The 26,966-nt window shown below is 56.3% G+C and overlaps 4 protein-coding genes across 4 annotated transcripts; all 4 read left to right on the top strand.

Moving 5' to 3' along the window:
- The first annotated feature begins 5,387 nt into the window (after positions 1–5,387).
- On the top strand, positions 5,388–5,813 carry PRM2 (protamine 2). The gene is made up of 2 exons (XM_028117468.1): positions 5,388–5,664; positions 5,770–5,813. Exons 1-2 carry the CDS (start codon positions 5,388–5,390, stop codon positions 5,811–5,813), a joined length of 321 nt encoding a protein of 106 aa, XP_027973269.1.
- A 1,500-nt stretch (positions 5,814–7,313) lies between these two features.
- PRM3 (protamine 3) lies at positions 7,314–7,595 on the top strand. The gene has a single exon (XM_028117449.2). The coding sequence runs from the start codon at positions 7,314–7,316 to the stop codon at positions 7,593–7,595; it is 282 nt and encodes a 93-aa protein (XP_027973250.1).
- Positions 7,596–10,646: 3,051 nt separating this feature from the next.
- On the top strand, positions 10,647–22,770 carry TNP2 (transition protein 2). Its single transcript, XM_088017063.1, has 3 exons — positions 10,647–11,037; positions 22,035–22,161; positions 22,722–22,770. Exons 1-3 carry the CDS (start codon positions 10,647–10,649, stop codon positions 22,768–22,770), a joined length of 567 nt encoding a protein of 188 aa, XP_087873189.1.
- On the top strand, positions 22,072–23,841 carry SOCS1 (suppressor of cytokine signaling 1). The gene is made up of 2 exons (XM_028117510.1): positions 22,072–22,161; positions 22,722–23,841. Exon 2 carries the CDS (start codon positions 22,772–22,774, stop codon positions 23,420–23,422), a length of 651 nt encoding a protein of 216 aa, XP_027973311.1. The 5' UTR covers positions 22,072–22,161; positions 22,722–22,771; the 3' UTR covers positions 23,423–23,841.
- Positions 23,842–26,966: the final 3,125 nt, after the last annotated feature.

Raw genomic sequence — 26,966 nt, 5'->3', positions numbered from 1 at the left:
ACTACCGTACCACGATTTCATGGTTGGAAAATGACAATAAAAGAGGGTTACCCTAAAAGCATCCATGTATCTTTCATTTCTTCATGCAACAAATAGTAGGGTTCCTTTTATGTACTGGTTACTGTCCATAGGAGGACTTGCTACTGTGAACGGTGATCGAGAGCTGGCTCCTGAGCTCACAGATCTTACATTCCACTTGGAGACAAAGAACACCGTAAGTATCAGTTAGGGGCAAGTGCTACTTTGTTCAGGGTAACATCTAGCTGTTCTAACAAACTCCAACATTTCAGACTCCAGACTAGGGCCAATGGCCCCTCTCCTTCCCAGGGCTTATTTCTGTAGGAATTAGATTTAACGCACGTCTCCTCTACTAAACCGGAAGGTCTTCTTTGGGTTCCAAGCTTTTCCCGTCCCCCTGCCAAGTCTTCACACCAGTGGACCACCCCTACTTGTCAAGCCTTGGCTCCTCGGAGTGGCCCTTCTCTGACGTCCTTGTTCCTGAGTTTTTCCTGCGAGCCACTCTGCTCACCATTTCTGGGTGTATTTGTAATCAACCTCAGAGTCTTTGGTTTGTTTACTTATTCACTTGCATGCTGTCTGTCCCCAACCAGAATGTACGCTTCTTGGGGGCAAGAACTCCCATCCCTCTTGCCCCTGCTGTATTCCCACCGCCTAGAATTGTGCCTGGCACACAGTAGGTGGTCAATAAAAACCCCAATGAATGAGTCATCCAGTCTGTATGTCTCAAATTTCTCATCTGTAAAACAGTCTATACCAACCCGCCATCTCACCGGGGGCTCCTCTGGGACCATGTAGGTTAGCTTTAAAAAGTAGTTAAGAATTACAAAATTGGATCTACACACAAATCAATAAATGAAAAGGTACTGCTGACTCACTATGTGCCAGGTGAGTAACTCTGAGTAACTCTGTGAACTTGAGCTTCAAGGTCATGGTTTTCCCACCTTGCCTGTGGGTTGGGGAGTAGGGTTCTGGAAGCTTCTGGCTGCATTCCCTCTGGGGCAAAAAGCACTAACTGTTCACTGGCCCCTTTCTTCCTCTGGAGAGCCCAGCTTTATCCCGAAGGGCAGGGTGCTCTTGCAATAAGACAAATGATCAGAAGGGAAGTTGCTGGGAGGGGTGTCTGGGAAAACTCTTCACAGGATAATGACTCCTTTTGCACCCCACCCCCTTCCTCTTCTTCCATCCTGCTTGGACAGTCGACCAGGTTGAATTTCTAGCCGGGCTGAGGCTAGCCTTTAGCGTGCCTTTGTTAGAATTAGAAAAGGACTTCCACTGTGAGCAGTCAATTAGAAAATAGCTCCTGTGGGCAGAAGCCTGCCTGTGGGTGCTGGGCCTGGCTTGGCAAGCAGAGCACAGGCTGGGTTTCAGTTCCCATTCAATCCCTTGGCTGGGAGCTTTGAGCAGTACACCAACTGCACGACTGTCCATGGCAGCCCTGATTTTGGACTAGAAGACAACCTTGAGGAGGGAAAGCACTTGCTGAAACCAGGCCCTTCAGAAGGGTGGAGCCCCTATACCAGCCTTGGAAGATCTTCTTCCTAACTTTTCTTTTTTTTTTTTAAATAGTTTTAATAACTTATTTTGAAACACTTTCAAAGTTACAGAAAAGTTGCAAAAACCATGAAGAACTCCCATTCACCCAGGCTGGTCTAGTGTTAACATTCTATTCCGTTTACTCCACTTTGCCCCTCTCCTTCTGCCCTCCCTCCCCCTCTTTCCCTATGTAGATAAGTGCTCATGGTTACTGTTCCTTTTCTGAACTGCTTGACAGCGGCTGGCAAAATGATGCCCATTATGCCTAAATACTCGGGCGTGTGTATCCCCAACACAAGGACACGATCTGCCAAAGCACCTCTGACTTCTTAAGTCAAACCTCAAACTCCCATCCAGAAGGCAGTTACGTTCAGTTTTTGGTGGTAACTGATCACCTCTAATTCTAACCTCTACTCTCTTTATCCCTAAGACTCACGCGGGGCATGGGAAGGATCGCACAAAGCTCCAAGTGGGCTGGCCCCATCTTGCCCAAGCTTGCCTACCTGGGTTCTCTGCCCCGACCACCAGCGGCGGGGGGGGGTCCTCCTTCGATTCCGCACATGTGCCAAGCACCTCTCAGCCTCAGGACTTTTTTTTCCAACTCAGGTGAAATTCACATAACAAAATGCACCATTTTAAAATGAACAATTCAGGGACATTTAATAAGTTCACACTCCCGCTGCCCCAGAAGGAAGCCCTGTGCCCACTAGGCAGTCACTCCTCATGTCCGTGCTCCTGAGCAGCCACCTATGGACTGGTGTATCTACGGACATCCATCTTCCGGACACTTCATATAAATGGGACCTGCGCTGTGTGCTGCCTCAGAACGTTGCCGCCCGCTCTTCCTTCTCCCAACATACTTTTCCCTCCTCCAACCCTGACTCATCCCTTAGGAATTCACTTCACCAGTGTTTCCTGAGGCAGCTTTGCTAGCGCCTCCTGGAGGTCAAGTCCTCCCCAAGCTCTTAGACCCTCAGAGAACCCTCCCCCCACCCCACCCCACCCCACCCCCGAGGGGCCCTTAGCGTTTTTCACAATTTCAGTTATTCTGTGTGGTTACTTTGTTCATATTTCCCATAGTTTGGGTATAAAGCTGATTAGGCAAGAGCATGTTGGCCTCATTTATCCTTGGATGCCAGGGCCTAGCCCAGAATCTGGCCCATAGTAGGTGTTCAACATTTTTTTGTTAATTAAGTAACTGAGTGAATGAATGAGTGAGAAGCCTTCTTGTCTCCCCAGGGCTGGTGACCTGGGGGGGTTCCCCGCCCTGTGCCACATGGCCCCACCCTGCTCCCACCAGGGGCCTCCCACATGCCCATATATGGACGTGATCAGGACAGCTCTGGCCAGGGCGGGGGCGGGGGGGGGGGTGGGTGTCTGTGAGGTCCAGGCCTCTGCGACCTCACAATGCCCAGGGCACCCCCCGCCGTGTCTATAAGAGGCCCAGGAGTCAGCCCCCGGGCTCACAGCCCACAAAGTTCCACCTGCTCACAGGTTGGCTGGCTCAACCAAGGTGGTCCCTCTGCTCTGAGCATCCGGGCCGGTTCCATCTAGCAACATGGCCAGATACAGATGCTGCCGTAGCCACAGCCGGAGCAGATGCCGCCGCCGGAGACCGAGATACCGCCGCCGAAGGAGACGGTGCTGTCGGGGGCGGAGAAGGAGAGGTGAAGGGGCCGGCACCCTGGGGTTGGGGAGCTGGGGCGGAGCTGGGGGGACAGGGGTCCCACCGTGCTAAAACTCCCTGTCCCCGCCTGTCCCCCTGCAGTGTGCTGCCGCCGCTACACCACGGTGAGGTATAGGAGAAGATGAACGCACAGAAAACACCGGCCCGCCACCAGCCCGCCGCACTCCTGCCCGCACCGCTACCAGCCGCCAAGACCCTCCTGCCGCCTCTTGAACATGCCACCAGTTCAATGACATGAACAGGAGCCTGCTAACAAACCATGCCGCCTGTCAATAAATGATGAAAAATCATTCCTCTCGCCTCTTTGCCTTGAGGGGGCTCGGTGGCGGGGGAGGGCTTGAGGAAGGAGGGGACACAAGTGTCAGTGGTCGGTGGATCTTGTTCCAAACGGAATCTGCCCTCCCACCCCACCCCCGTGCCCCCTGCAACCACCCCTTTGTGAGCCCCACCCAGTGGCCACGGGAGGCTGGGTCCTGGGGGCAGCTTGACATGGGCTACAGAAACGGGCTCAGGGCTGGCTTCCCGCCCCCAGAGAACCAAGGAAACCTTTACCAGCTCAAGCTCCAGGCTTATCTCTATTTCACTTCTCCCCCAAGTGCCCACTTTGGTTTCTCTCTGCTTCCCGTGCTGGTCCTGGGGCAGCCCTTGAGGTTGGTGCATAGTGATGGTGCCTTGCCCCCCCGTGAGGGGCAGCGGAGCGAAGCTGAAAATAACCTCCCTGGTTGAGGAAACAGGGTGACTTGTCCATCTCGCCCGCCCACTCCTCCCACGGGATGCACGGAGGGTTGAAAATCCCAGGGAGCCATGGAGATGGTTCACGAGACTCTTGGACACTTTGAGCCAAGCAGACCTCAAAGAGCCTGTCGATTACAATCATCCCATGGTGGCAGAGCATAGCCCAGGGCAACTCCTCAGTGAGCAGGAGCTCAGTGACCCCGTGCCCTAAAGTGACAGGGCTACCTAGCACCTCAGAAACGCCCCTAGTCATGACTTCCCATTTATCGAGCATCCAGGCCTCAATGATCCTGCAAGAACACAGAATGGGACTGAACCTGCTTGCATGACCCCAATCACTAGGTGGTTTCCTGGACCCAGTCAGATAATGATGGCAGGATGGCTGGACACAGAACCCCCTGCTCCCCGCCCCGTAGCTAGCAAGCTCTAGCCATGGAGATGGGGGTGATCCCTGGGCCTTCATATTAACAGGTGCCATCCTCAAGGGCACTAATAACCACACATGACTGAGGCACTAATAGCCGCATGTGAATACCAGGGTGGAATTAACAAATTACCACAAACTTCAATGCTTAAAACACAAATTTATTCTTAGTTTTGCAGGTCAGGATTCCAAAATGATTTAAAAATCAAGGTGTGGGCAGGGCTGTGTTTCTGGTGGCTCTGAGGGAGTAGAATTGGTTTGTCTTTCCCAGATCCTTGAGGCCACCTGTGTTCTCTGACTCATGGCCCCTGTGTGACCACACGGGACCCACTTATTGCACGTAAGGTAACCTCCAAGGGGGAGACGCCTCGTTCAGTTGCTCTGATTCTGATTCTGGATATTAATGGGATCATCAAAGGACAGTGAGGCCCAGGCGACATGAAGATGGCACGTTCGGAGGGCAGCATCCCATGGGCACAGACTGACGCCTAGCCTGGCCCCTTATTTGCAGAGTGACCTTGAGCAAGTCACACTACCTCCGTCTGCCTGTTTTCTGGAAAAGAGGAATTGCAGAAGGAGCCAATGTATGGAAAGTCACTGAACCGATACCTGGCCTACGGTGATGCACAGAGAACCCATATGAAATCCCCGATCACGGCACAGCCCCAAGGTGGGGAGGAAGCATCAGAAATGACGTGGACAAGAGATGTCCCTGCGGCGACACATTTTTCTAGGCAAGGCAAGGGTGGCTTGCCCTTCCAGACCCTGCTGGCTGTGAGGGGACTGGTCAGGCCAGGGTGGGGACAATGGTGGGGTGGGGCCCCTGAGTCATAGTGGGGGGGCCCCCTTTATATACAAGTCCCCAAAGAGCTGCCAGCAAACCAGACCAACATTAACAGCAAGAGCAGGTGGGCAGGCCTCAGCCCTCCTCCCCCATCCCCACGGCCAGCTGCAGCCTCCACCTAAGCCACCTGCCCAGCCAGCACCATGGTCCGCTGCCGCGGGAGGAGTTCAAGCGAGCGTCCACAGCAGGGGCAGGGCCGTGGGCAGCAGGGGCAGGGGCAGCAGCAAAAGGGCCAGGAGCAGGAGCAGATGGTGAACCAGGACATCCCGGTGGAAGGCAGGCCCCGCAGAGACCGCTATCACTATAGACATAGGCACTGCTCCCGGAGGAGGCGGTACAGGACCCACAGAAGGCGGCGACGCTCCTGCCTGAGGCGGCGGCGCCGGAGACGCACCTGCAGGCACGGCAGGCACCACAGAGGTCTGGCCAGTCCCCACCCCGGACACACCCCACCCCCTGGGACACCCTCTCCCCGCCACCGAGCCCCATCCCCACGGCCCGGGAACCCGAACTCTTTCCCACAAGGCTCCAGAAGGGTCAGGAGGAGGAGACAGAGAAGGCGGTACTAAGCCTTCCTGGGCCCATCACAGCCCTGGATGGGACTTAAGGAAAAGTCACCCACCAAAGAACCACCTCACCAGACAACAGGCATCCCCCGACGTCGGATGCCGGAGCCCACAACATCTTGACTACAATGAGCAAAAGTCACCTGCCAAATAAAGCTTGAGATAATACACGTGGCTGTCAGGGTCTCCTTTATGCAAACGGCACTGATATAAGAGTAAATGAATATGATAAAACTAAATCCCGTACTGTGCTGGCGGGTCACCCTGTGACACTGTGGGTACCTTCCATCACCCAGATTCAGGGTTTCCTGTTGGGCCTCACTATTCTGCCTTAACAAATATTCAGGGGTGCTGGGTAGCTAGGGAATGGGGGACTTGTGACCGAGGCGGACAGCAGGTCTGGCATGCTCCAGCAAGAACAAGGCCAGCATGGAGGGAACCAAAGCCCCTCGCGGGACGGAGTGAGGCCTTGTGCACGGTCTGAGGCCCTGCATTGCCACACACTTTTAAGTGTGTATAAGCCTCGACCCTCTGGAGGCTCCAGGACAGAACCTGTTCCTGCCTCTGGAGTGAAGCGCCTCCTAGTTTTCGTAGTGTTCTAATCTCTGCTTCCAGGAGCACACTGCCCTCCTGTGTGAAATCCCTCTGCCTCTCTTATAGGGACACCTCTGAGCACATTAAGGGCCCACTCAGATAAGCCAGGCTAGTCTCCCCACCTCAAGAGCCCTGGAGGGTCCTTATTCAGCAGACCACAGCCACCGAGGATTGGGGGCAGAAAATTGGCAGGAAATCCGTTCTTCCATCCTAAGTGCTCAGGAAGGACTCCTCCCCTCCCGTGCTGAAAACGGTGGTATGGGCGTGTGTAAAGATCACAGGATCAAATTCTGTGATCCCCAAACAGGAAAGTCTTAGTAGGGAGGGTTTTCTTTAGTTTTCTGGGAGCACAGCTTAGGCATAGAGCACGAGTTTTAAGTACACCCGTGTGGCCTCCCCCACCGGCCCCTTTCCCCGGCCCCGGGTCAAGAAACCAGACATTTCCAGCCCCTCCCCTCCCTCGTGCCAATTCCCCCAAAAGGCGTCACTGTTCTGACCCATCTTCACATACTGTCAACAGCTCTCTCTCGGGCTGGGTATTTCTGGAATGTGGGGAGGAGTCTGTGGGTTCTCCTGCTTCTGGAAATTCTATCCCCAACTGTCATCCCAGCTAAAAGGGGACCTTTTGCCAGCACAAATGAGGCCTGGTGGAGGGGGTAACACGGCAAGGCAAGGGGGCCGGCCTGGAATTCTCTGACCCGGCCTGCAGGTGGTGGGAGCGCAGGGGGGCTGCTTGGTGGCCAGGGTCTGAGGCAGGTGTTGGCCCGGGACTCAGGTATCCAAGGGTGGCGCTGGGGGGCTCCAGGGGCCCCTTTGTGATGTCAGCGCCCTGCCTGCTGTCCTCACAGCCCCTCCACTTTGCCCCCAGTGGCCTTCCTGCCCAGGCTGGAGAGGCAGCCGGAGCGGGCAATGGGTTCCCGTTGTGCCAAGCTCAGCACAGGCCACGGCCGGGGCCACGAATCGTCCATGAAGAAGCTCGTGGCCTGCGTGAGTCAGGATAACTTCTCCTTGTCGTCCGAGGCTGAGGAGGAGGAGGAGGAGGAGGAGGAGGAGGCAGAGGCGGAGGAGGAGGAAGAGCTCCCGGTGCAGGGCAAGCTGCTGTTGATGGAGTCCGAGCGGCAGGAGGAGGAGAGCGCCGAAGAAGACCCTGTGGCCCAGCAGAACCCCGAGCCCAAGCAGACACACTCCTGACCCATGACGGTGGCCCAGGAAGAGGGGCCTGGCACTGTTCCAGCGAGAAGAACTTTCAGAAAAGAGTCAATAAAAAGTCTCCAAGGACTTCTGCTCTCCTGTGGTGCCGCAAGTTTGCATGTTCAGGGAGCCTGAAGAGCAGGAGTCCGTGACCCCTGTTCCTGAGGTCCAGCCAGAAGTTCTCATGAGGCTCACCCCCCCCATGACTTCTCAGCCACCCTTCCCTGCTTTTGGGGGCTGGGAAATGTGGTAGCCCAGGCTGGCGGTCAGCCAGTGCTGTCGGGGGGGGGTGCAGGGGAAGGGGGGAGATTCCTCTCTGAGTCTGGGCAGATGCAGGGGGGTGCAAGAAGAGCTTGGGAGCTCAGCAGACCTGGGTTCCAATTTCTTTCTGCTAGCTGTGTGACCTTGAGCAAGTCACTGTCTGTCTCTGAGCCTCAGCCTGCCCCTCCCTGCTACCCCACAGGTTAGTCGTTTTGGAGAAGTCACTGCAGGGGGTGGGTGGGATGAGGCCCAGCACACAGGAAGTGCTGCTGGGGTCATGGTGGGTACACCTGCCACTCCAGCCCTGGTTTGGGGGTCAGAGCATAGGGAGGGGTCTCGAGTCCTCTGCTACTATCCTCACACTCAAGGTGACCACTTGTGCAGCACCCTCCTCCCCCCGCCAGAGGCTCACTTCTGCCTTTATCAAGGGGTCCAGTTGCCATTGCCCTTATCACAGCAACGGGCAGCGGGAACCCAGACCCAGAACCGGGCCCTGCGTCTGCTTACTCTGGCCTTCGAGGAGCATCAGAATGCGTCTGTGGCCCAACCTACCCTGACTCCCTTGACCCTCCTCTTCCCAAAAGAAAGGACAAATGTGTTCTGCCCCCTTCCCTCGGTCCCCCAAGCACCAGCCATCTGGGCCCAAGAAGGATCCTGATCGGGGCTGCTGGGGAGGGGTTGCAGGGGACAAAGTATTGCCATGGGAGACTCAGTTTCTCTGGGAGCTATACGTGAGGGTAAGGAGGGGCCCTGAGTTACTCGAGGGGGAGGCCGCCACTGAGGCCTTCGGCAGGCAGAGGGCAGGTGTCGTCTGGAGGAAGGGGCCCTGCTGTGGCTTGGTGGGCTGGTTTGGTCCTTCTGTCCACCTGCCCAGTCATTCACCAACTTCTGTGGAGCCCCTGCTGTAAGCCAGGCACGACAGGCCCTGAGAACACTAAAACACAGTCTCTGTCCCACTATGCACTCAAGGGTGGGGATGTGGGGAGTCAGCCAGGGAGGGGTGGTATGAGGGTAGGGGGCAACGGTAGGGGGGAGAGGGTGGGGAGGAAGTGGGGGAGGGGAGGGGAGATGGTCCAGAGACCCAGAAAGGGTCTTCACAGAGTAGCGCAGCAGCGATCTCCCAACCAGCCCCACCGAGCCCACACAAGGCTGAGCCATCGGAACAGAGCCACGCACGCCTTCCGGAATCCCCACGGGTCCCTTCATGACCAGGAGGCGGGAACAGAAAGGGCCAGACCTGGATTCAAAACTGGTCACTCACCCTCTCTGAGCCTCTTTCCCCTTTGTACAATCTAATGATCATACCTACTTCCCAGGGTGCATTCGTTTCTTAGGGGCCCACCTGGATCATCCGGGATGTTCTCGCGATCTTTAATTTACTTACATCTGCAAAGATCCTTTTTCCAAATACGCTCACTGTGACAGGGTCCAGGGATTAGGACACGGACATATCTTTGGGGGGGGCCACCATTTAGCCCACCACACAGGCTCACTGGGAGGCTTGAGGGCAGAGCTGCCTGGACAGGGTAGGAGCTGGAGGCCAGCCACACAGGAAGTGCTCAATGAGAGTAGTGTTCACCGTGACTGATGGGAAGTGCTTATTACTGACCTACAACAAAAGCAGATTGTAGCAAAGCCTCACAACAAGGGGCAAAGTTGTGCGTGAGCGATAGTAGAGGCTGGCTGGGGGGAAGGGAGAGGGAGTCCCATGGCAGGGGAGAATGGGAGGTACAGGCCAAGCGGCCAAGAGCTAAGCCCTTGCAACGGCTTTGGCCAAGGAGTGGGGAGAGGCAGGTGGCTGCAGACGGACCACCGGACAGCTCCGATGGGGCCATGTGCAAATGCAGGTGTGGGCTTTCTGCTCCGGGAACTGGGAGGTCTGAGCGGGGCCAGGGTGATTCCAATCGTATGGCAGGGCCCCACCAGCAAGGAGGGGAGCAGGGTGGGCAGGCGGGAATCAGGAGAAAGGCAGGCTGTCAGAGGTGTCCTGGGGCTTGCTGGGCACCTCGGGCTCAGAAGAACACCCCAAAGGAAGGAAGGTCCCTTTGTTGGATAAGGCAACCGAGCCTTGAAAAACAAAACACTCTACCCAAGAATGGACATCAGTGCAAACTGGGGTTTGAACCCAGCTCTAAATCCTCTGGCTTTAAATCTTGCTGGGGAGGTGAGTTCACCAGGCAGAGCCCAGGACCACCCATCAGTCTGCCAGGGACTCTCATCCAACCCGCTCAACGTCCACCGGCCGCCCCACCGCACTGGGGTCAGAGGCGCTCCTAGCTTCCATGCCGTGTTGGGGGGAAAAAGGAGACGCACTGGGGATGCTTAGACAAAGGGTACTGAGCTTTTTCTGGGGGCTGGCCCTGAGCCAACCACTGGACATCACTTCTCTCATTGAAATCATCCGATGTCCTAGGAGGGAGGCGTTCATATTGTCTCTGTTGTACAAAGACAGGGGAACCGGGATGTGGAGAGGCCAATGCCCAGGTGAGCGACCACAGGAAAGGAAGCACCAGATCTGGGATGCAGGCCAAGCTCCATCTGACCCAAGAGTCCCTACTTTTAACCAGTAGATGGGACTCCCCCAGAGTACCCCTGCAAGCGGCCCCGCCCTGGGGTGACGGTCAGGGGCAGGGGCTTTGTGCCGGCCTGGCCACGTCTGTTACGCCCCTGTGGCCTGTGCCATCACAATCAGCCCCAACTATATAACTAGAGGCCGCCAGGGCCTCTGTCAAGCTGGGTGTGCTGCAAGAGGAGGAGGAGGTGGCCTCTGCCCCTCAAGCGTGGCCTCCCATGGACACCAAGACACAGAGCCTTCCCAACACCCACACCCAGCCCCATAGCAACCCTCGGCCCCAAAGCCATACCTGCAGCCCGTGCACCTGCAGCTCCCACTGCCAAACCTGCAGCCAAACCTGCAGCCAAACCTGCAGCCGGAGCTGCAGCCGGAGCTGCAACCAGAGCTGCAGCCAGAGCCCCACTGGCCACCAGAGCCAGAGTTCACACCCCAGCCCGCCACCGAGGCACCAGAAACACACCATGCACTGCCACCATTGTTCCCCGCGGCCCACCACCCATTCCTGCAGCTACCCCAAGAACAGAAAGAATTTGGAAGGAAAGGTGAACAAGAGGAAGGTGGTCAAAAGGAGGCAGCAGGTGTATAAAACAAAGAGGCGGAGCTCAGGTACCTTTCAAGCAGGCGGGGAAGGGCCACAGGGCCACCCCCCAGGCGAGGGGGAGCAGCCTAGGTGGACCCCAGGGTAGCGAGGTGAAGGCTACTTGAGCACAGAGGAAGCACAGGCGAGGGGGATGAAGGAGAAGTTGTGCAGATGATGCACCAATGGGCTAGTTCTTGAAATAAATTGGGATGGGTTGATTGGGAGGACGGACAGATTGCAGATTAGCTAGATGGAAGCATGGATAGGTAGACGAGAGGCTGGATGGGTAAGTCATTTGTTAAGGTTGGTTGGTAGAGGGATGGGTGACAGGGTTAGGCTTGAGGAGAGGGAGGGATGAAACATATCAGTTGAATGACTGGAAAGTGGAATGGATGTTGCGTGGTAGGGTAAATCGGACTGATGCTCTTGTAGGGTAACAAATTAGCTGGTTGAACCAATGGTTGTGATCAGATTGGTTGGATATGGTAAGAAGAAGCTGAACTGGTTGGACGTACTTGGACAGCTGAAGGTAGTATTGATGGGAGGAAGTATTGATGGGAGGAAGGCTGAGTTGGTTAAACAATGATTGGCTAGGTGGGTGGATGATCAGATCAGTGGGTGGATTAATGGGTAGATGAGCTGACCAGATGGTTAACTGGATGGACGAATGCACCAATGGATGGAAGCCTAGATGTCTGGACAGACTGAATGGGCAGCCTGGGCAGCCTGGATATAGTTTAAATGAAGCCATGTTGGATAAATGGATGGACTGGGTGGATTTGTGAATGGGTGGGTGGTAAATGGAACAAATGGATGGATTCACAGGCAATCCTTTTGATCTTGACATTCTAAGCTCTAGCCACACACCCCGTATTTAGTTACAAATGAGCAGTCCAAACCCCAAAGGAAGTGAGTGCGCGAAGCATTCCACTATTAAAGGTCCCTTTCCCGTTCCCATCCCTTAGGGCGGAAATACAACTGAGACAGCACCCCATGGCTTGTTCCTGTGTTGGTTTCACTCAAATGATAAACTCCATCTCACGTGGAATGCTAGAAAGAAGTCCACCTGTATGCAGGAACATGGTACTACAGTGATTTCTATGCAACCTTGATTAAAGCTTGTATACTGGATGACTATTCCTTGTGTGGGCATTTTGATTTCACTAAAGGGGGTCACATGTTTTGGGGCCTTGGCGTGGAAGCTGGAAGCAGGGAAGAGGCTGTGTAAGGAGCCAATGCCAGCCCAGGAGCAGAAATGAATGGGGGCTGGAGATTCCCAAGAAGCCTTCGAAGCCAGCTGGGCAGCCCTCTGCTTGGGCAGAGCCCTCTTTTGCCCTATACGCTCCCACCTTGGCGCACACAAATGTGCACACACACACACACACACGGGATGCCCACAGGCCCCCACCCTGTTCATGTGACCCACATGCAGTAGACAGGTGGGGAGGGGGGAAAGGGGTTAGGAATGTGCATTTTGAAGTCCAGACCACCCCGAGTTTGAATCCTGCTCCTGTTCCCTGCTGTGACGCTGGGCTGCTGATCAACCTCTCTGAACCTGCCTTGTTCCAACAAACTTTTACTAAGTGACCAAGTATGTTCTGGCGCTGTGCTAGGCTCTGGGAACGCAGAGGGCACACACGGCATGGAAACCCAAGATCTGCTAGTCACAATTAAGTTGTATCAAAGGAGCAAGGCCATATAATGCAGAGCAACTGTGGACCTGAGGGAAGAACATTCCGGGCCCAAAGCTAGAGCATGTGCAAAGGCCCCAAGGAGGGAGAAGAGCTTCAGGTGTTCCTGGCATAGGATCTGCAGGTGGTGGGACAGGAGGTGGGGAGGTGCCAGGTGGGGGCCAGGCCATGCAGGGATTTGCACGGGGAGCTTGGCCATTATATTTGGTGTGAGAAGTCACAGGAGGGTCTTAAAATGGGGCAAGTGACAGGGTTCCGTGTGCTTTTAAAGACGGTGTGGGCTGCAGTGTGGAGACTGAATTATAGGACACAGAAGGGACACGAAGAGCCGTTGGCAGGGTGGGGCCCGCAGAGAGGGGATGGTGGCCTGGACTGGAGCACTGAAATCAGGAGAGAACTTCACAGTCTTCTCATCTGTAAAATGGGTGCTCCTGGTGGATGGCTGGGAGGGAGGGCTCAAAGAGGTGGTGTTGTGAGTGGTATGAAGACTGGGTGCTCTGTGCATAGTAGGCACTTTGCAATTAATACGGCATCAAGTACCAGACAGTGGGAATGGTTAGGGTCCCGTGTAAATCACCTTCCAACCCAGAAGCCTCTTGGGGTCAAACCCAAGTTCCCAGCTGGGGGAACTCAAATCCCCCTGGGAACCCCATCTTGCCTAACGGGGTAACCTAACACCGTGCCAGGCACATGGATGCTTGGTGCTCCCTTCTGTGTTCCATTTGGCATTTGAGCTAACGGAACGGGGTGGAACACACAGGGAGGTGGGTGGGTGTGGAAATGATGGGGGTGTCTGTGGAGGAGGGAAAGGGACCAGACGGGGAGCCTGGGGGAAGATCGTCCTTTCATCACATATACATCAACCTGAAACTAATATCCTGCTGGACGTCAATTACAGGGAGTCGGATCCGAGTTCCGACGCGCGTGCCCCAGGTGGTAGCAGGAAGTACAGGGTCTCCTGTGAGGGCTCTGCTGTGTGGCCTTAGCGAGGCATTTTCCCTCTCTGTGCCCCCTCTCATCTCCCAAGGTGTTGCTGGGCAGGGGGGATTCCCTGAGATGATGCACCCATGAGCGTCCAGCACAGGGCCTGGTGCACAGTCTGCGCTTCCTGGGCCCCTCTCCGCCCCTCACGGCAGGGAAATGTTCCAGGTGGGCACCACGCACCTGAGAGGATGTGGGGAAGGGCCCAAGTGGGCTGGGGAAATAACCATGTTCGGAGCACCTATGAGGCGCCAGATGCTTTGACATAAATGTTTCCACTGCATCCACACACCTAAGGCAGGAGGCAACACTGCTCTGACTTGACAAAGAAGCTGAGACTCAGAGGTAAAAGAGCTCGATAAGGTCGGCTGGAGGGCAGGTCTGAGGTCAGACCTTCATGCTTTGCCCAAAACCACCCGGTTTCCTAGTAAAAATGTAAGGCCAAGGGGCACCTGGGTAGCTCAGTCGGTTAACAGCACCTGACCCCAGATTTCAGCTCAATCTCAGGGTCATGAGTTCAAGCCCCATGTAGGCTCCATGCCGAGTGTGGAGCCTACTTATGAAAAATAATAAATAAAATAAACAAACAAAATAAATAAATAATGTAAAGGCATAATCTGGCCCAGATTATGCCATGATAGTTACTGACACCTCAGGGCAAAAGAGTCTGGGAAGCACATTTTAAGGGAGCAGGTGGAGACAAAGGGTCAGAAGATAAGGTCAGGGACTTTGAGCTCTACTCATCAAAGGGCCTCCCTATTCCCTGGACAGTGTCCTTTGATGATATGATCACTGAAGGTAAGAGCTCTTCTATTGTGGAGATAGGATCTCTGTAATAGAGGAAGTCAACTGGGAAGCAGACAGGCTGGGTTGCATGGACCCATCCTTAACCCCACAGCTCCCTGACACGAACACTCAGGAAAAAGTTGCACAAACACACACAGATAACCACCAGTCACACAGACAAAGAAATCGCCATTCAAGCCTACTCAGACACAGAAAGCTAGGTTTACATGTGGACTCCAAAACAGACAGACACACACACACACAGACACACACACACACGCACGGGCTCTCACACACATCCTCTCCCACACTGAAACACACTCCAGCAGGCGCTCACAGGCACACAACCGCCTCTCGTAGTCAGTCACCCGATGACAAGAGGAAAAACATCAAACCACAGATTCATTCTTTCACTTGCTTGGTTTCGGGTGGGGAGGCAATAGTTTGGGGGCAAGTCTGCTGGAAACCCAAATTCAGGAAACAGAAACAGATGCTAAATGCGGCCACCAAGAGGCTGTGCAGATTCTGAAGGCAACCTGCCTTGCCTTTCTGGTGAAGAGATGTCATTTGGGTGGGATATCGGGAGGGGGGCGGGGGACTGGGAGTGTGTCCTGAGAAAGAGCGGGACACAGCCTCTCCTAAGGGCACCCAGCGGTCCTGGGGGAGAAAGAAGCAGATCTGGAGATCCTGGGTTGCCATGCCCATCTGAGGAATGATTCAGGAGGAAAAAGAGCTCACACTCCTTAGCCATACAGACCCAGATTCCACTCCCAGCTCTCTGACTACCCCCGCTCACTGGATGACCCCAGGCCTGTCTCTTAACCTCTCTGAGCCCTACTTGCATCTCACGCTCTGTGAAGAGGTCCAAGGGGCCCCTTGATCTCGATCGCTCCATCCCCTGAACTTAGCAGGGTGCCCGGTACATTGGAGGAGCTCGGTGAACAGTCGTTGACTTGATCAAAGAATGAGCAGCCATTAAAGCAACAGCGAGTTTCCAGGGATGTGCCCACTACACGGGCATAAATGGAAACAGGTGGATTACAGCAAGTTACTGGCGAGGATGCAGGTGAGCAAATACTGTTGACGTGGCTACTGAGGCGGTAATCGTGCATGGCCACACTGGCAGGCAATCAGGAAGTGTCTATTAACATTTAAAGTATGCAGACTGTTGGGGCGCCTGGGTGACTCCATCGGTTACCTCTCAATTTCTGCTCAGGTCATGATCTCGGGGTTGTGGGACTGAACCCCACGTCAGGTTCCACGCTGAGTATGGAGCCCGCTTGGGATTCTCTCTTTCTCCCTCTGCCTCCTGGCATCCCCATGCTTGTGCATGCACTCTCTCTTAAAAAAAAAAAAAAAGTATTCAAAGTGTTTCTCACACGCTGGTACCAAGAGCCAAAAATTGGGAAACAACCCATGTGTCCATCCATAGGGGATGGCTGTATGAACACACAGGGGTCGGTGAGGAATACCACCCAGTTTTTTAAAACAATGGGGGTTGATCGCTCTATCCAGATCACCAGCAGTGAAAAGAGCAAGACGGAGAAAGATGTTATCATTTACAGAGGAAAATAGTCTACCCAGAGCAACACTGTGTTTTTATGGGGGCAAATGCAGCTGTGTGAGTACATAGGAAAAGATCTGGAAACAAAGAGGCCAAGCTGGTGCCTGCGGTTACATCCGGGGAGGGGAAGTGCTTTCGTTATTTCATACGGGGAAATGAGAAAGTAAATTAAGGAGAAAAAAAAAGGAATGAGCGTCTGTGAGGAATCTAGTAGGTGCTCAGCAATGCTTTGTTGACTCCGGAAAGAGACAGCGAGGGGAATGTTGTTTGTCAACTCTGTGCCCACAGAGCAGTCTGGGCTTGCTGGTCCAGACAAGGTGGCCCAGAAGGCGCTCCCCAGAGGGACTCATCGCTGCGGGGCAGGGAAAGGCCAAGGCCCACGCATGGCCTTCCCCCAGCCCAACTTCTGCCTCTAAACCGTTCCTGCTCACCTCAGCATCCTCTCCAGCCACCGCCGCTTGGGTCCTCAAACGTGCATCTCCGGGCCTTTGCCTGTGCCATGCTCGGCCAGGAGCACAGTCCCTTCTTGCCCCTTGGCCGAGACCCACTTGCTCTTTACAGTTCAGGTCCGAGGATCACCTCCTCCCAGAGCCTGCTCCCAGGGTCCGGCCGGCTTGGCCGGGGACCTCTTTGGTGCCAGCAGACGCTGGGCTTCCTCGGTCCCGGGCCACTGCCGAGCCTCCTACTGGTTCAGTGTGTGCCCAGAAAGGAGATGCCTCCTCACCCCGAGAACGGGGACCGATCCAAGCTCTCCTCATGGTGCCTGCCATTGGCGAGCGGCCCCTGAGCTGAGGACTCATCAGCGGAGCCTGCTGTATGTCATGTGTCTAGTTTCATAGCTTTTCTACCCTCTGTCAAACTGCCATTGCTTCTTGCTGTCAACGGCTCACAATTTGCCATTTATGGGGTACGGTAGGGTGGGAACCTGATCGGCTTATTAGAATAGTGTGTAAACATAGAATGAATAGGCTCCGAGCGAGGTCCTGAGGGATTTGCTGATGAAAAGGCACTGGGCCTGCCATGCTTGGAGTTTGTGGGACTGATGTTGGGACCACTGGATTAAGGTCCGGGAAACACTATAGGATTGGGCATGGATTAAGTCCACTTGCCTGAAGCCATAGCGCTGGTCGGGGTGGTGGGGGGAGCTGGGCCTAGAACCAGGTCTGTCTGGACTCCACAACCAGTGCTCTTGGAAATCCTCTTTCCTGCCCCTCTGCTGCTCTCCAGAAGCTGGTCAATCTCTACTGCACATAATCTCTGACCCATCTCTTTCTTCACCTGTCACATGGGGATCATGGGTCTGCTGGAAGGTTCTCATCAAGTCTCCCCAGGACCAGGAGGAGCCATCCTATCTATCGTCACTTTGGAGTCATCACTCCTGGCCATTTGGCCTCCTCTGCCCTAAAGGAGAACTTTCTCCTCGATCTCAAGTGTCCCTGGCGTCACATACCTTCCCCCGGACACACAGTCATTCCTGCTGACGGGCCGGGCCGGGCTTGGGTCAGGTTCTACCCCACACGAGGCAGCCTCCCCAGACGGAGGCCTCTGAGCAGGACTCGGCCTCCCCAAAACACCTGTTCCAAGTTGCCCCAGCTGTCCCTCAGAACTGGCTTTGCACCCATTTCAGGGGATAGTGGTGACACCCCGGCGGGTCTGGGACAGCACGGAGGTGTGTCCCAAGGCCTCTACCATGAGTCACTGTGGCTCAAGAACCAGCTGTCTGGAAGGTCAGCAGCCAGAGGGCTCTTTCCATGCCCAATCCTATAGTGTTTCCCGGACCTTAAGGACTGTCTCCAGCCCTCCTCCCCTTCCCAGCAAGGCCCTGCCCGATGGACTAGACCCCCACCAACCCCTATGCCTCACCCCTGCCCTCACCCCCTTGCCCTACACCAGTGCCACACACCTCTCTCTGGTCCTCAGGCATGCCTGCCATCCCCACCACAGGGCCTCTGCACGAGCTGCTCTCTCGGCCTGGAGTCCTCTTCAGCCCACTTTCAGAAAGACCTCAACTCTGTCACCATCCACAAGGCTTTTTCTGACTGCCTGGTCTCACCCCTGCCCAAGCCCACAAACCTCTCATCGCTCCCCTTTCTCCGTGTTGATCTCCCCCACAGTACTGACCACAACCTGAAACGATCGTGTGAATTCACTGCCTCCTCTATGCTTGAAGACCCCTGAGTTCCCAGCGCCCGGCAGACAGCAGGCACTCAACAAATCCCTACTGAATCAATACTGAAGGAGGGAAAGAGGGGCATTATTACCCCCAACTTGCAGAGGAGAAAACTGAGGCACAGAGGAACGAAGAAGCTTGCCCCAGGCTGCATGCTTGTTAAGGGACAGATTTAAACGCAGGCCCACTGACCACAGACTCCACGCTGTAAGGCCTGCTGCTCGGGGCTCCCCAGAAGCACAGCCTCCCACGGGAAGCTCAGAGGCCCCACACGTTAGGGGCAGCCAGCACGGGGGGCACAGGAACAGGGTACAATTTCAGGATTGCGTGTCCTGGCCAGAAGCAGCTTTTCCCAGCAGAACTTTGCCAAAGGAGGACAGAGAAACTGAAAGACCGAGCCCTCTGCGCCAGAATTTTGATTCCCCAGGGCTGCTGGCTGGGCCCCTCACTTCTCAGCTGCCCAGTGGGGAGGAGGGCCACCTGCATATCTGGCTGTGGACAGAGGGCGGTCCCAACTGTCCTGTGACAAATCGCTTGTGCCAAGCCCTTGCTCTGTGCCTGGCACTCTGCTCTGGGCTTTGCATGCGCTGCTGCTCGGTAAGGTACAAAACTTCCAGGGACCTTTTTGCAGATGGAGCCAATGGGGCCCAGAGAGGGCAAGCTACTTGCCTAAGGTCACACAGCTGCGAAGCAGCAGGCATGGAGTCCGGACGCAGCCCACACTTGCCGTGGCTTCCTGGGAGCCTAGTACCTATCCAGGGAGAGGCAGATGTTCATCTATCAGCGTGTTTCCTTTTTCCTTTTTCCTTTTGGCGTCTGGATGTGGTTTCATTCTGAACTCAGGACTTTAGAAAATGAAACTGAAGCCACAGTAACTGTCACTGTCGGTGGTGAGGAGAACCCACGTGTGCTCAGAGACTTGTGCCTGACTCACCACGGCTTTCACAACCAGGAGCCGGTCAGCGGGGAGGAGGGGGCCAGGCCCACTGTACAGGCAAGGTCACGGACACTCAGAGATGGACTCGGAGCCACAAAGGGCGAGGTGGAAGCCTCCTCGAGCTTGTAAATGAGAGGGAAGCCAGCAGAGCTGTCCCTGCTCTTCCCGAGGAAGGCTCCGGATACGAATGAGTCTCTGATTTCTTTGGCATCTACTGTTTTTTCTAGCAAACAGACCAGGATTTGAGATCACCAGGAACTGGGGGGAGGGAGTTTACAGCACAGCGGACAAGGGCGAAAGCTTTAGATCCTAGAAAGGAATCTCAGCTCTCTCCCTTCTGAGCTGTGTGCACGCAGGCAAGTGACTCCCCTTCTGAGCCTCAGTTTCTCTATCTGTAAAACAGACAGATTGGATCATTGTACCAACCCAATGATCTAAGGACTATAAAGCATTTAGCACACAGTCAGCTTAGGCCAATGTATCGCAGGTATCGGTAAAAACAATGAGGGAGGGGGCTCCACACAGGCATGGGTGGGAGTGTGGCTGCAAGGGGGGAGCTGTGAGAAGGCAGCCCCAGTTCCCATGAAAAGGGGTGACTCTCCCATGTAGCCATGGAAGCTATCAACAGGGGTTAGCAGGGCATATGGACCAGCAGCTATTTATAGACTTCCCTCCGCCCAGAGGCCTGCCACGGAGACGTGCTGGCAGGAAGACAAATCTTGCAGGAGCCAGCCTGGCCTTCCTGGGCCTAGACCCCCTGCCCCCTCGCTGGCCTTCCCTGGGCCTGGAACCCCGCCCCCAGCTCCAGTGAGGGGGAGGTGCTACCCTTCCCCACTGCCGGCATCCAGGGGCCTGGCTTACCCCCACAAAACTCAGTCCATGCCTTCTCCGGCCTGTGTTCCTGGGGTTAGGGCTTCTAGAATGGGCCGGAGGGATGAGGCCACATGGTTTCGGGCTCCAACACGCGGCCACACTCACAAGTGCCCCCAGAGGAACAACAGCAACAGCAGTAACCTGCTGAACGCTTACACTCCCCAGGGGCTGCTCTAAGCACTTGACCCATAATCACTCATTTTAATCTCTGCCACCAGGAAGGAGGCACGATGGTTTTTCCTGTATCACAGACAAAGAAACCAAGGCAGGGGGCTTAATTACACACTCAGAGTCCCAGGGCTAGAGAGGTGTATGGCTGAACTGGAATCCAGGTAGTCTGGGTCCACAGTCTGGCTTTTCACCACTACTTTACATTTTATTCATCACCCACTACAGGGCACAACACCCACAGATGCTCTGGAGTGCCCACAGCCCCTGACCACTGGCACACGCACGCCTCTCCATCCTCTGTCCCACCGCCCTGCACACCAATGCACGCACATACACACACGCACACACACTCTCAACCCAGGACGACGACATCGATGACGCCAACACGCATCCAGGGAGCTGATGGGGTCCTAAACAAGGCTGGCTCTGGGCCACCCCCTTATGTTCAAGAGGAGACACAGCCAGCCTGGGGCCAGGGAAGGAAAGCGCCAAGGAGGTGGGCAGGAGGTCCTGGCACCCATCTGGACTTCAGAGACAGAGGCCTGGGCTGCAGCCTGAGAGCAGCCCGTAGAGGGCAGTGTGTGCCAGTGTGAGAACGCTGGCCGAGCCCCCAGCCTGGCCTGTCTTCTGTGTAACTCCGGGTGACTCGGAGACTACCCACTCACTAGCCCCAACCCTCATTTGTTCTTTCTTTCCTTCAAAAATACACGTACCAGCCAGGCACCTAAGGCGTGCCTTGCCACAACAGGGTCGTCGGTCACATGCAGGAATGTACAAATTATAGCCGGCACCATCAAGCCACCAAGGTCCCAAGCCAGAGTATGAGTGCCAGGTGGGGCAGACACTTGACCCAGCAGTGGAGGGGGGTGCGGGAGGTGGACATGGACTCTATAGGGAAAGGAGGGCAGGCCAGGAAAAGTCAAAGTAGGTTTTGGGAATCATCACATCAATGAACCATCTTTTTGTTGGGCTTCAAAGCGTTTGGAGGTGCCCAGCCATTCCTCTCCCCAAAATAAGACAGGAGGGCACGCTCCACCAGAGCTCCCCATCTGCCAGTCGCTGCAGATCACAGCCCTTCCCCCAGGGCCTCAGTTTCTCCAGCTGCTCCCCGGCAGGAAGGGCGAGCCAAGACTGCTGCCAGGGACCTTGACGGGCCCCGCCCGGTTTCCGAGGAACTTGGATCCGCAGTCGAGGCGCCCTTCTCGTGCCTCCGAAGGGTTCCTCCGAAGCCTGTGGTCAGGCCACGGCTTCCTGGGAAGCCCAAGCCAAGACCAGGGACAGCGACAGGCTAGAAGGGGTGCAGGGGCAATTGCCTGAGGGTTCGGGGCTGGGGGGGTGGGGGGCAGGCGACGGGGGTAGCAGTCGCGAGGGGCCGGGTCCGACGCCGGATCTGCAGGTAGGACCCCAGTGTCGGACGGGGAGGGGTCTGACTCGAAGAGAGCAAAGGACAGAGATCTACCAGAGACGGGTGCTGAGGCACCTGGCGGGCGGCGGAGAGGGATGTGTCAGGGCCAGTCCAGAATACCCTAAAGGGCTTGGCTGCAGAAATCTGCGACCTAGGGTGGTAGTGGGACGTCCAGGTGCGGAGGGGGCATCCGAGTGACAGCAGGTCCAGGGCAGGACCAGAGCCCTTAATGGAGGGGGTCCTAGGGCGAGTGTGAGGCTGGAGCAGAGAAGGGGGGGCCCGGGAAGGGTCCCCAAGTGTGTGGAAGAGGTGTAGATCTTGCGGCTCGCACCGCGCGCCACGGCGGAAAAAGAAACCGAAAGTGGCGCGGAAGGGCGGGGCCTGCGGGGGGTGGAGCCTGAGGGGGCGGGCCACACCTCCCGGCCAGTTTAAAAGACTGGTGCAGGGGCGGGCGCGGAGCAGAGCGAGCTGCGGCCGTGGCAGCTGCACGGCTCCCGGCCCCGGAGCATGCGCGAGAGCCGCCCCGGAGCCCCTCGCCGCCCCGCCCGCGGCGCCCCGCGCCCCGCCGCCAGGTGAGCCGGGCACCGGGCAAAGAAGCGGGAGGGAGGGAGGGAGGGGAGGACGACAGGACAGGAGACAGGAAAGGACGGCCGAGTGTCGAGCGGGCCTCAGGGACTGCATGATGCGGTCGCGGCCGCCACGCCCCTGGCCCCCCGGCGGCCCCACCCTGGCAGTCCCCCGCGAGCGGGGTGCCCGCAGCGCAGCTTTTCTGTCTTTGACCAAATTGCTCGGACGAGGCGCCAGTCCCCGGCCTGGCCAGCAGGCGGCGGCCGCGGGGCGGCGAGCCGAGGGCCGGGTGGCCGGAGTCGGGGCAGTTTTCTCCACGCACCTCTCTCCACGCCCCCCTCTTACCCAAACTCCGAGCGAGCCGGCGGCCGGACTCCGCCCCGGCCGGGCCCCCCCCGCCTCCCAGAGGGGTCGTTGGACGGGGAGGCCCATTTTCTAGGTGAGCCTGCGGAGGCTCCTGGGGGCCGCGCCGACTCGGTCCTGCGCCCTCGGCCCTTTCGGGTCGGTTCCCCCACCTGCCCGGGCCCGTCCCGACTCTCGGCTCACCGCCCGTGTCTCCCCGCAGCGCACCCCCGGACGCTATGGCCCACCCCTCCGGCTGGCCCCGCGTGTAGGATGGTAGCACACAACCAGGTGGCAGCCGACAATGCAATCTCCACGGCAGCAGAGTCCCGACGGCGGCCAGAGCCTTCCTCGTCTTCGTCCTCGCCCTCGTCCTCGGCGGCGCCCGCGGCCCCCGCGCGCCCGCGGCCCTGCCCGGCGGCCCCGGCTCCGGCCCCCGGCGACACGCACTTCCGCACGTTCCGCTCGCACGCCGAGTACCGGCGCATCACCCGGGCCAGCGCGCTCCTCGACGCCTGCGGCTTCTACTGGGGGCCCCTGAGCGTGCACGGGGCGCACGAGCGGCTGCGCGCCGAGCCCGTGGGCACCTTCCTGGTGCGCGACAGCCGCCAGCGGAACTGCTTCTTCGCTCTCAGCGTGAAGATGGCCTCGGGCCCCACGAGCATCCGCGTGCACTTCCAGGCCGGCCGCTTCCACCTGGACGGCAGCCGCGAGAGCTTCGACTGCCTCTTCGAGCTGCTGGAGCACTACGTGGCGGCGCCGCGCCGCATGCTCGGGGCCCCGCTGCGCCAGCGCCGCGTGCGGCCGCTGCAGGAGCTGTGTCGCCAGCGCATCGTGGCCACCGTGGGCCGCGAGAACCTGGCGCGCATCCCCCTCAACCCCGTCCTCCGCGACTACTTGAGCTCTTTCCCCTTCCAGATCTGACCGGCCGCGCACGCAGCATTAACTCGGCCGTCTTGTTACTATTTTGTATTATTAATTATTATTTCCCTGGAACCACGTGGGTGCCCTCCCCACCTGGGTTGGAGGGAGCGGGGCGTGGGGGCGAGGCGCGTCCCCCTCGCCGCTGGAGACGAGGCCGCAGACCCCTCCCCATCTCTTGGGGGGGTGCCCCCCCTCCTGGTGCTCCCTCTGGGTCCCCCTGGTTGTTGTAGCAGCTTAACTTAACTCTATCTGGGGCCAGGACCTGAATTTGTACCTCCTACCTCTTCATGTTTACATATACCCAGTATCTTTGCACAAACCAGGGGTTGGGGGAGGGTCTCTGGCTTTATTTTTCTGCTGTGCAGAATCCTATTTTATATTTTTTACAACCAGTTTAGGTAATAAACTTTGTTATGAAAGTTTTTTTTTTTTAAGAAAAAAAAAAAGGTTTCTAGAGCGTGTGCTTTGCTCAAGGGATTCCCTTCGTTGTGAACGGGTCCAGGGCTGAGGGGTCCTAAGACTGACCCATGTGGCTTGAAGGGAGTGGGACTCATGTCCTGAGGGACGGGGAACCTGCCTGGTTCCACTCCCAGCTCTGGGCCGGGGGGCGGGGGGGGGGGGGGGGGGGAGGAACAGCCCGTCCAGTTTTGGTATTTTGTGTTGGGTAAAATGGCAGCTGGTGTTTGAGCACTTAAAGTGTGCCAAACCCTCTTCTGTGTTCCAGGGATAGCCCTAAAAGCAAGGCTCCTATCCTCATTTTTTTTTTTTTACAGAGGAGAAACCAAGGCAGGGCTCCATTTGCCTGTGGCCATTCCTGAGAAGACACTGGGGCCTTTTTTGGCCGTCCACCCAGAATCTGTTTGAAATGGATGACAGAGAAGAAACTTATTTCATTCTGTGACCACAGCACCTTCCAGGAAGAAGGTGGGGGTGGGGTGGGGGCTTGGTTAGTTTTTGGAAGGAGGAGTGGCACATTCTGAAACCAGGCATGGAGAGAGACAGATTTCAGATGGGATGGGGGTATAGGACTTCATCCTTCCTGCCCCCTTCTCTTGTGTACTTTTTGGTGAACACACCACTTGGAGCCAGAAAAATGCTTTGCGGTCTGTGGTGGCGGGAGGGCCCTGCTAGCAGCTTTGGGCAATTCCCTTTGCCTCTCATGGCCTCAGTGTCTACCTCTAAAATGGGTTTGCTGGAGGAGGTGGTGGCTGTGCATCACGAACGAGGCCAAGCTCTCAGGAGCCGGGGGAGGGGAGGGTGGCTGCAGGGCACTGCAGGGCTGGCCCACATGGCCAGAAAGTGCCCATGGCACGGGCTCAGTGGCTACCCCCGAGTCCATGGCCTGACAGATAATCCATGCCAGCAACCAGGGGCTGGGTGGCCACACCCGGTGAATTGAGTCACTTTCGGGTTTAGGGTGAAACAACCTCACGACATGTTGCGCTTCATTTTTAGAAGTTGGACTGGCCCTCGGCAGCCTTGGACATGCTGATGGTGGAGTGTCCTAATATTTAATAATACCTTTCAGGCTTGAAAGTGCAACAAAAAATTAACTTGAGAACTGGAACAGCCCAGGCCTGTCTTGGGGATTAAATAGGTTCCAGGCCTCAAGGTTAAGGATGGCTCGGAGAGATTTAGGATCTCAGAGAGCTTTGACAATTGTATCCTTTAAAAGGTGGGGTGGGATGGAAGGAGGTGATGCCTTCTCTCCATGCCTCTAAGGAGCGACTGCTTTTCTCTTCACCACCTCCCTGCCCTTTGTTCACTGCCGTGTGGATCAAGTCCCGTCCTTCTGCTGACTTTCCCTGTCTCACCCCTCACACCCCTCAGCTTGGGTAGTGCCTGGGGAAACAGGGAGAAATCCAAGAAGGCACTGCTTGGGCATAGACCGGAGACACAGCAAGTGCTTAACTGTATGCAGGGTCCTGCGCTACCTTGTTTAACCTTCCCAGCCCGCCTGTGAGTTAGAAACCTCTCTCCCACTTTACAGAGAGCAAAGATGAGGCTCACGAGAGGCAAAGTAGGGTACACGGTAAGTGGTGAAACCAGATTTTCAAACTTAGTGCCGTTTCGGAGGCTAGGTACCACTGGGCAACCTGGCCTCCCAGTGAGGGCCTAACAGGTAGCTGGCTGTCAGCATTTATAAATAGCATTATTATGCAGGGGCTGTTCCAGCCCCTAGTACCTATATGAAAACACTCAATCTTTCCCCCCCAGCCTTATGATTTGGGTACTGTTAACATCCCCATTTCACAGATAAGGAAACAGGTCCTCATCTAAAGAGAAACAAATTCGTTTACAATATTTCCAAGACTTTTTCATCCTTCTAAAAAAAGTTTTAAAAATTACATCCTCACTGCACAAACCCGCTCCCCTTATAAAACCAGGAGCGGGATGACTAAGAATAAAGGCCCCTCTGATCACATTCCCCAGAGCTGGCCCCTTCTCTTTGTGCATTTTTTTTTTAATCTATACTAACATATGTACAGTGACCTAAAGTGACCCAAAAGCCCCCGGGGAGCCACGCACCGCCCCGTGTGACTGCAATCTTGTGCACACACACCCGGCCGCAGAGGAAAAGCACTGGGGGGGGGGGGGGCGGGGAGGGTTGGCGGGGGAAGGGGAGCAGAGAAGCAGTGTGTGCCATGCGGCTGCCCTGGCGGTGCAGATGCTCTGTCTCTCAAACCTCAGCTTCATGATTCAGCAGCACTGACGTCAATTTACAAGAATGAAAAGTGAGAGGGGAGTTGGTGCGCGGCAGCGGGGGCAGGGTCGGGGGCCCAGGTGCGGCTGAGATACATTCCCCTCTGAGAGTGGGTGAGCTGGGCATCGTGGGGCAGGCAGAGAGCAGGAAAGCAGCAGCTCTGGGGCCCGATGGGGGAACAGGTGCGGGAATGGCCGCAGACCTGCACCCAAGCCACCCCTGGGCTGGAGACTCGGATCCCCATTTTTAGAGATGAAGAAATGGAGGCTCAGAGAAGTAGAGCCACTCACTCAGGGTCACACAGCTCCAAAGCGACAGCCGAGACTCACCCCAGGTCCGACCCACTCTAAAGGCAACTGGTTTCCTAAAGAGTGGAGGAGGAATCCTGGGAAAATGCATATTCACAGGTCTCACTTCCACCTGCTCAATTGTCCCAAGCTTATGAACGGAACTTTTACTGCCCCCCCCCCGCCCCCCGGCAAGCCCAGGTGGGAGGGGAGCTGGGCCTCTTGCTGGGGTGGTGAACGGAAACTGGCAACACATCAGGGCTCAGTAGGTGATAGCTGAGCTCCACAGAACACACATTCCCCGAGCACCTACTATGTTCCAGGCATTGCCCTGAGCCCAAAGGATCCAGGAATGAGTAGTCCCTGCTCTCGTGGCATTAACACCCAGACACCCAGGGCCTCAGACAGTAAATAACACAGGAGGAAAATAAAGGAACAAGAACATTCCAAGTAGTGACAGCGCTCAGATTAAAACTCAACAAGGTGGTCAGACAGTGGGGTGAGACTCTGTTAGAAAGGTCAGGAAGGCTCCTCTGGGGTGACACTGAAATCA

This window comes from Eumetopias jubatus, unplaced genomic scaffold (genome assembly GCF_037043125.1).
Source record: "Eumetopias jubatus isolate StellerSeaLion01/CBP00866 unplaced genomic scaffold, mEumJub1_p1.0 scaffold_12, whole genome shotgun sequence".
In the NCBI taxonomy this organism is placed as follows: domain Eukaryota; kingdom Metazoa; phylum Chordata; class Mammalia; order Carnivora; family Otariidae; genus Eumetopias; species Eumetopias jubatus.
Note: the sequence above shows the minus strand (reverse complement) of the source record. Positions and strands in the feature narration are given on the sequence as shown.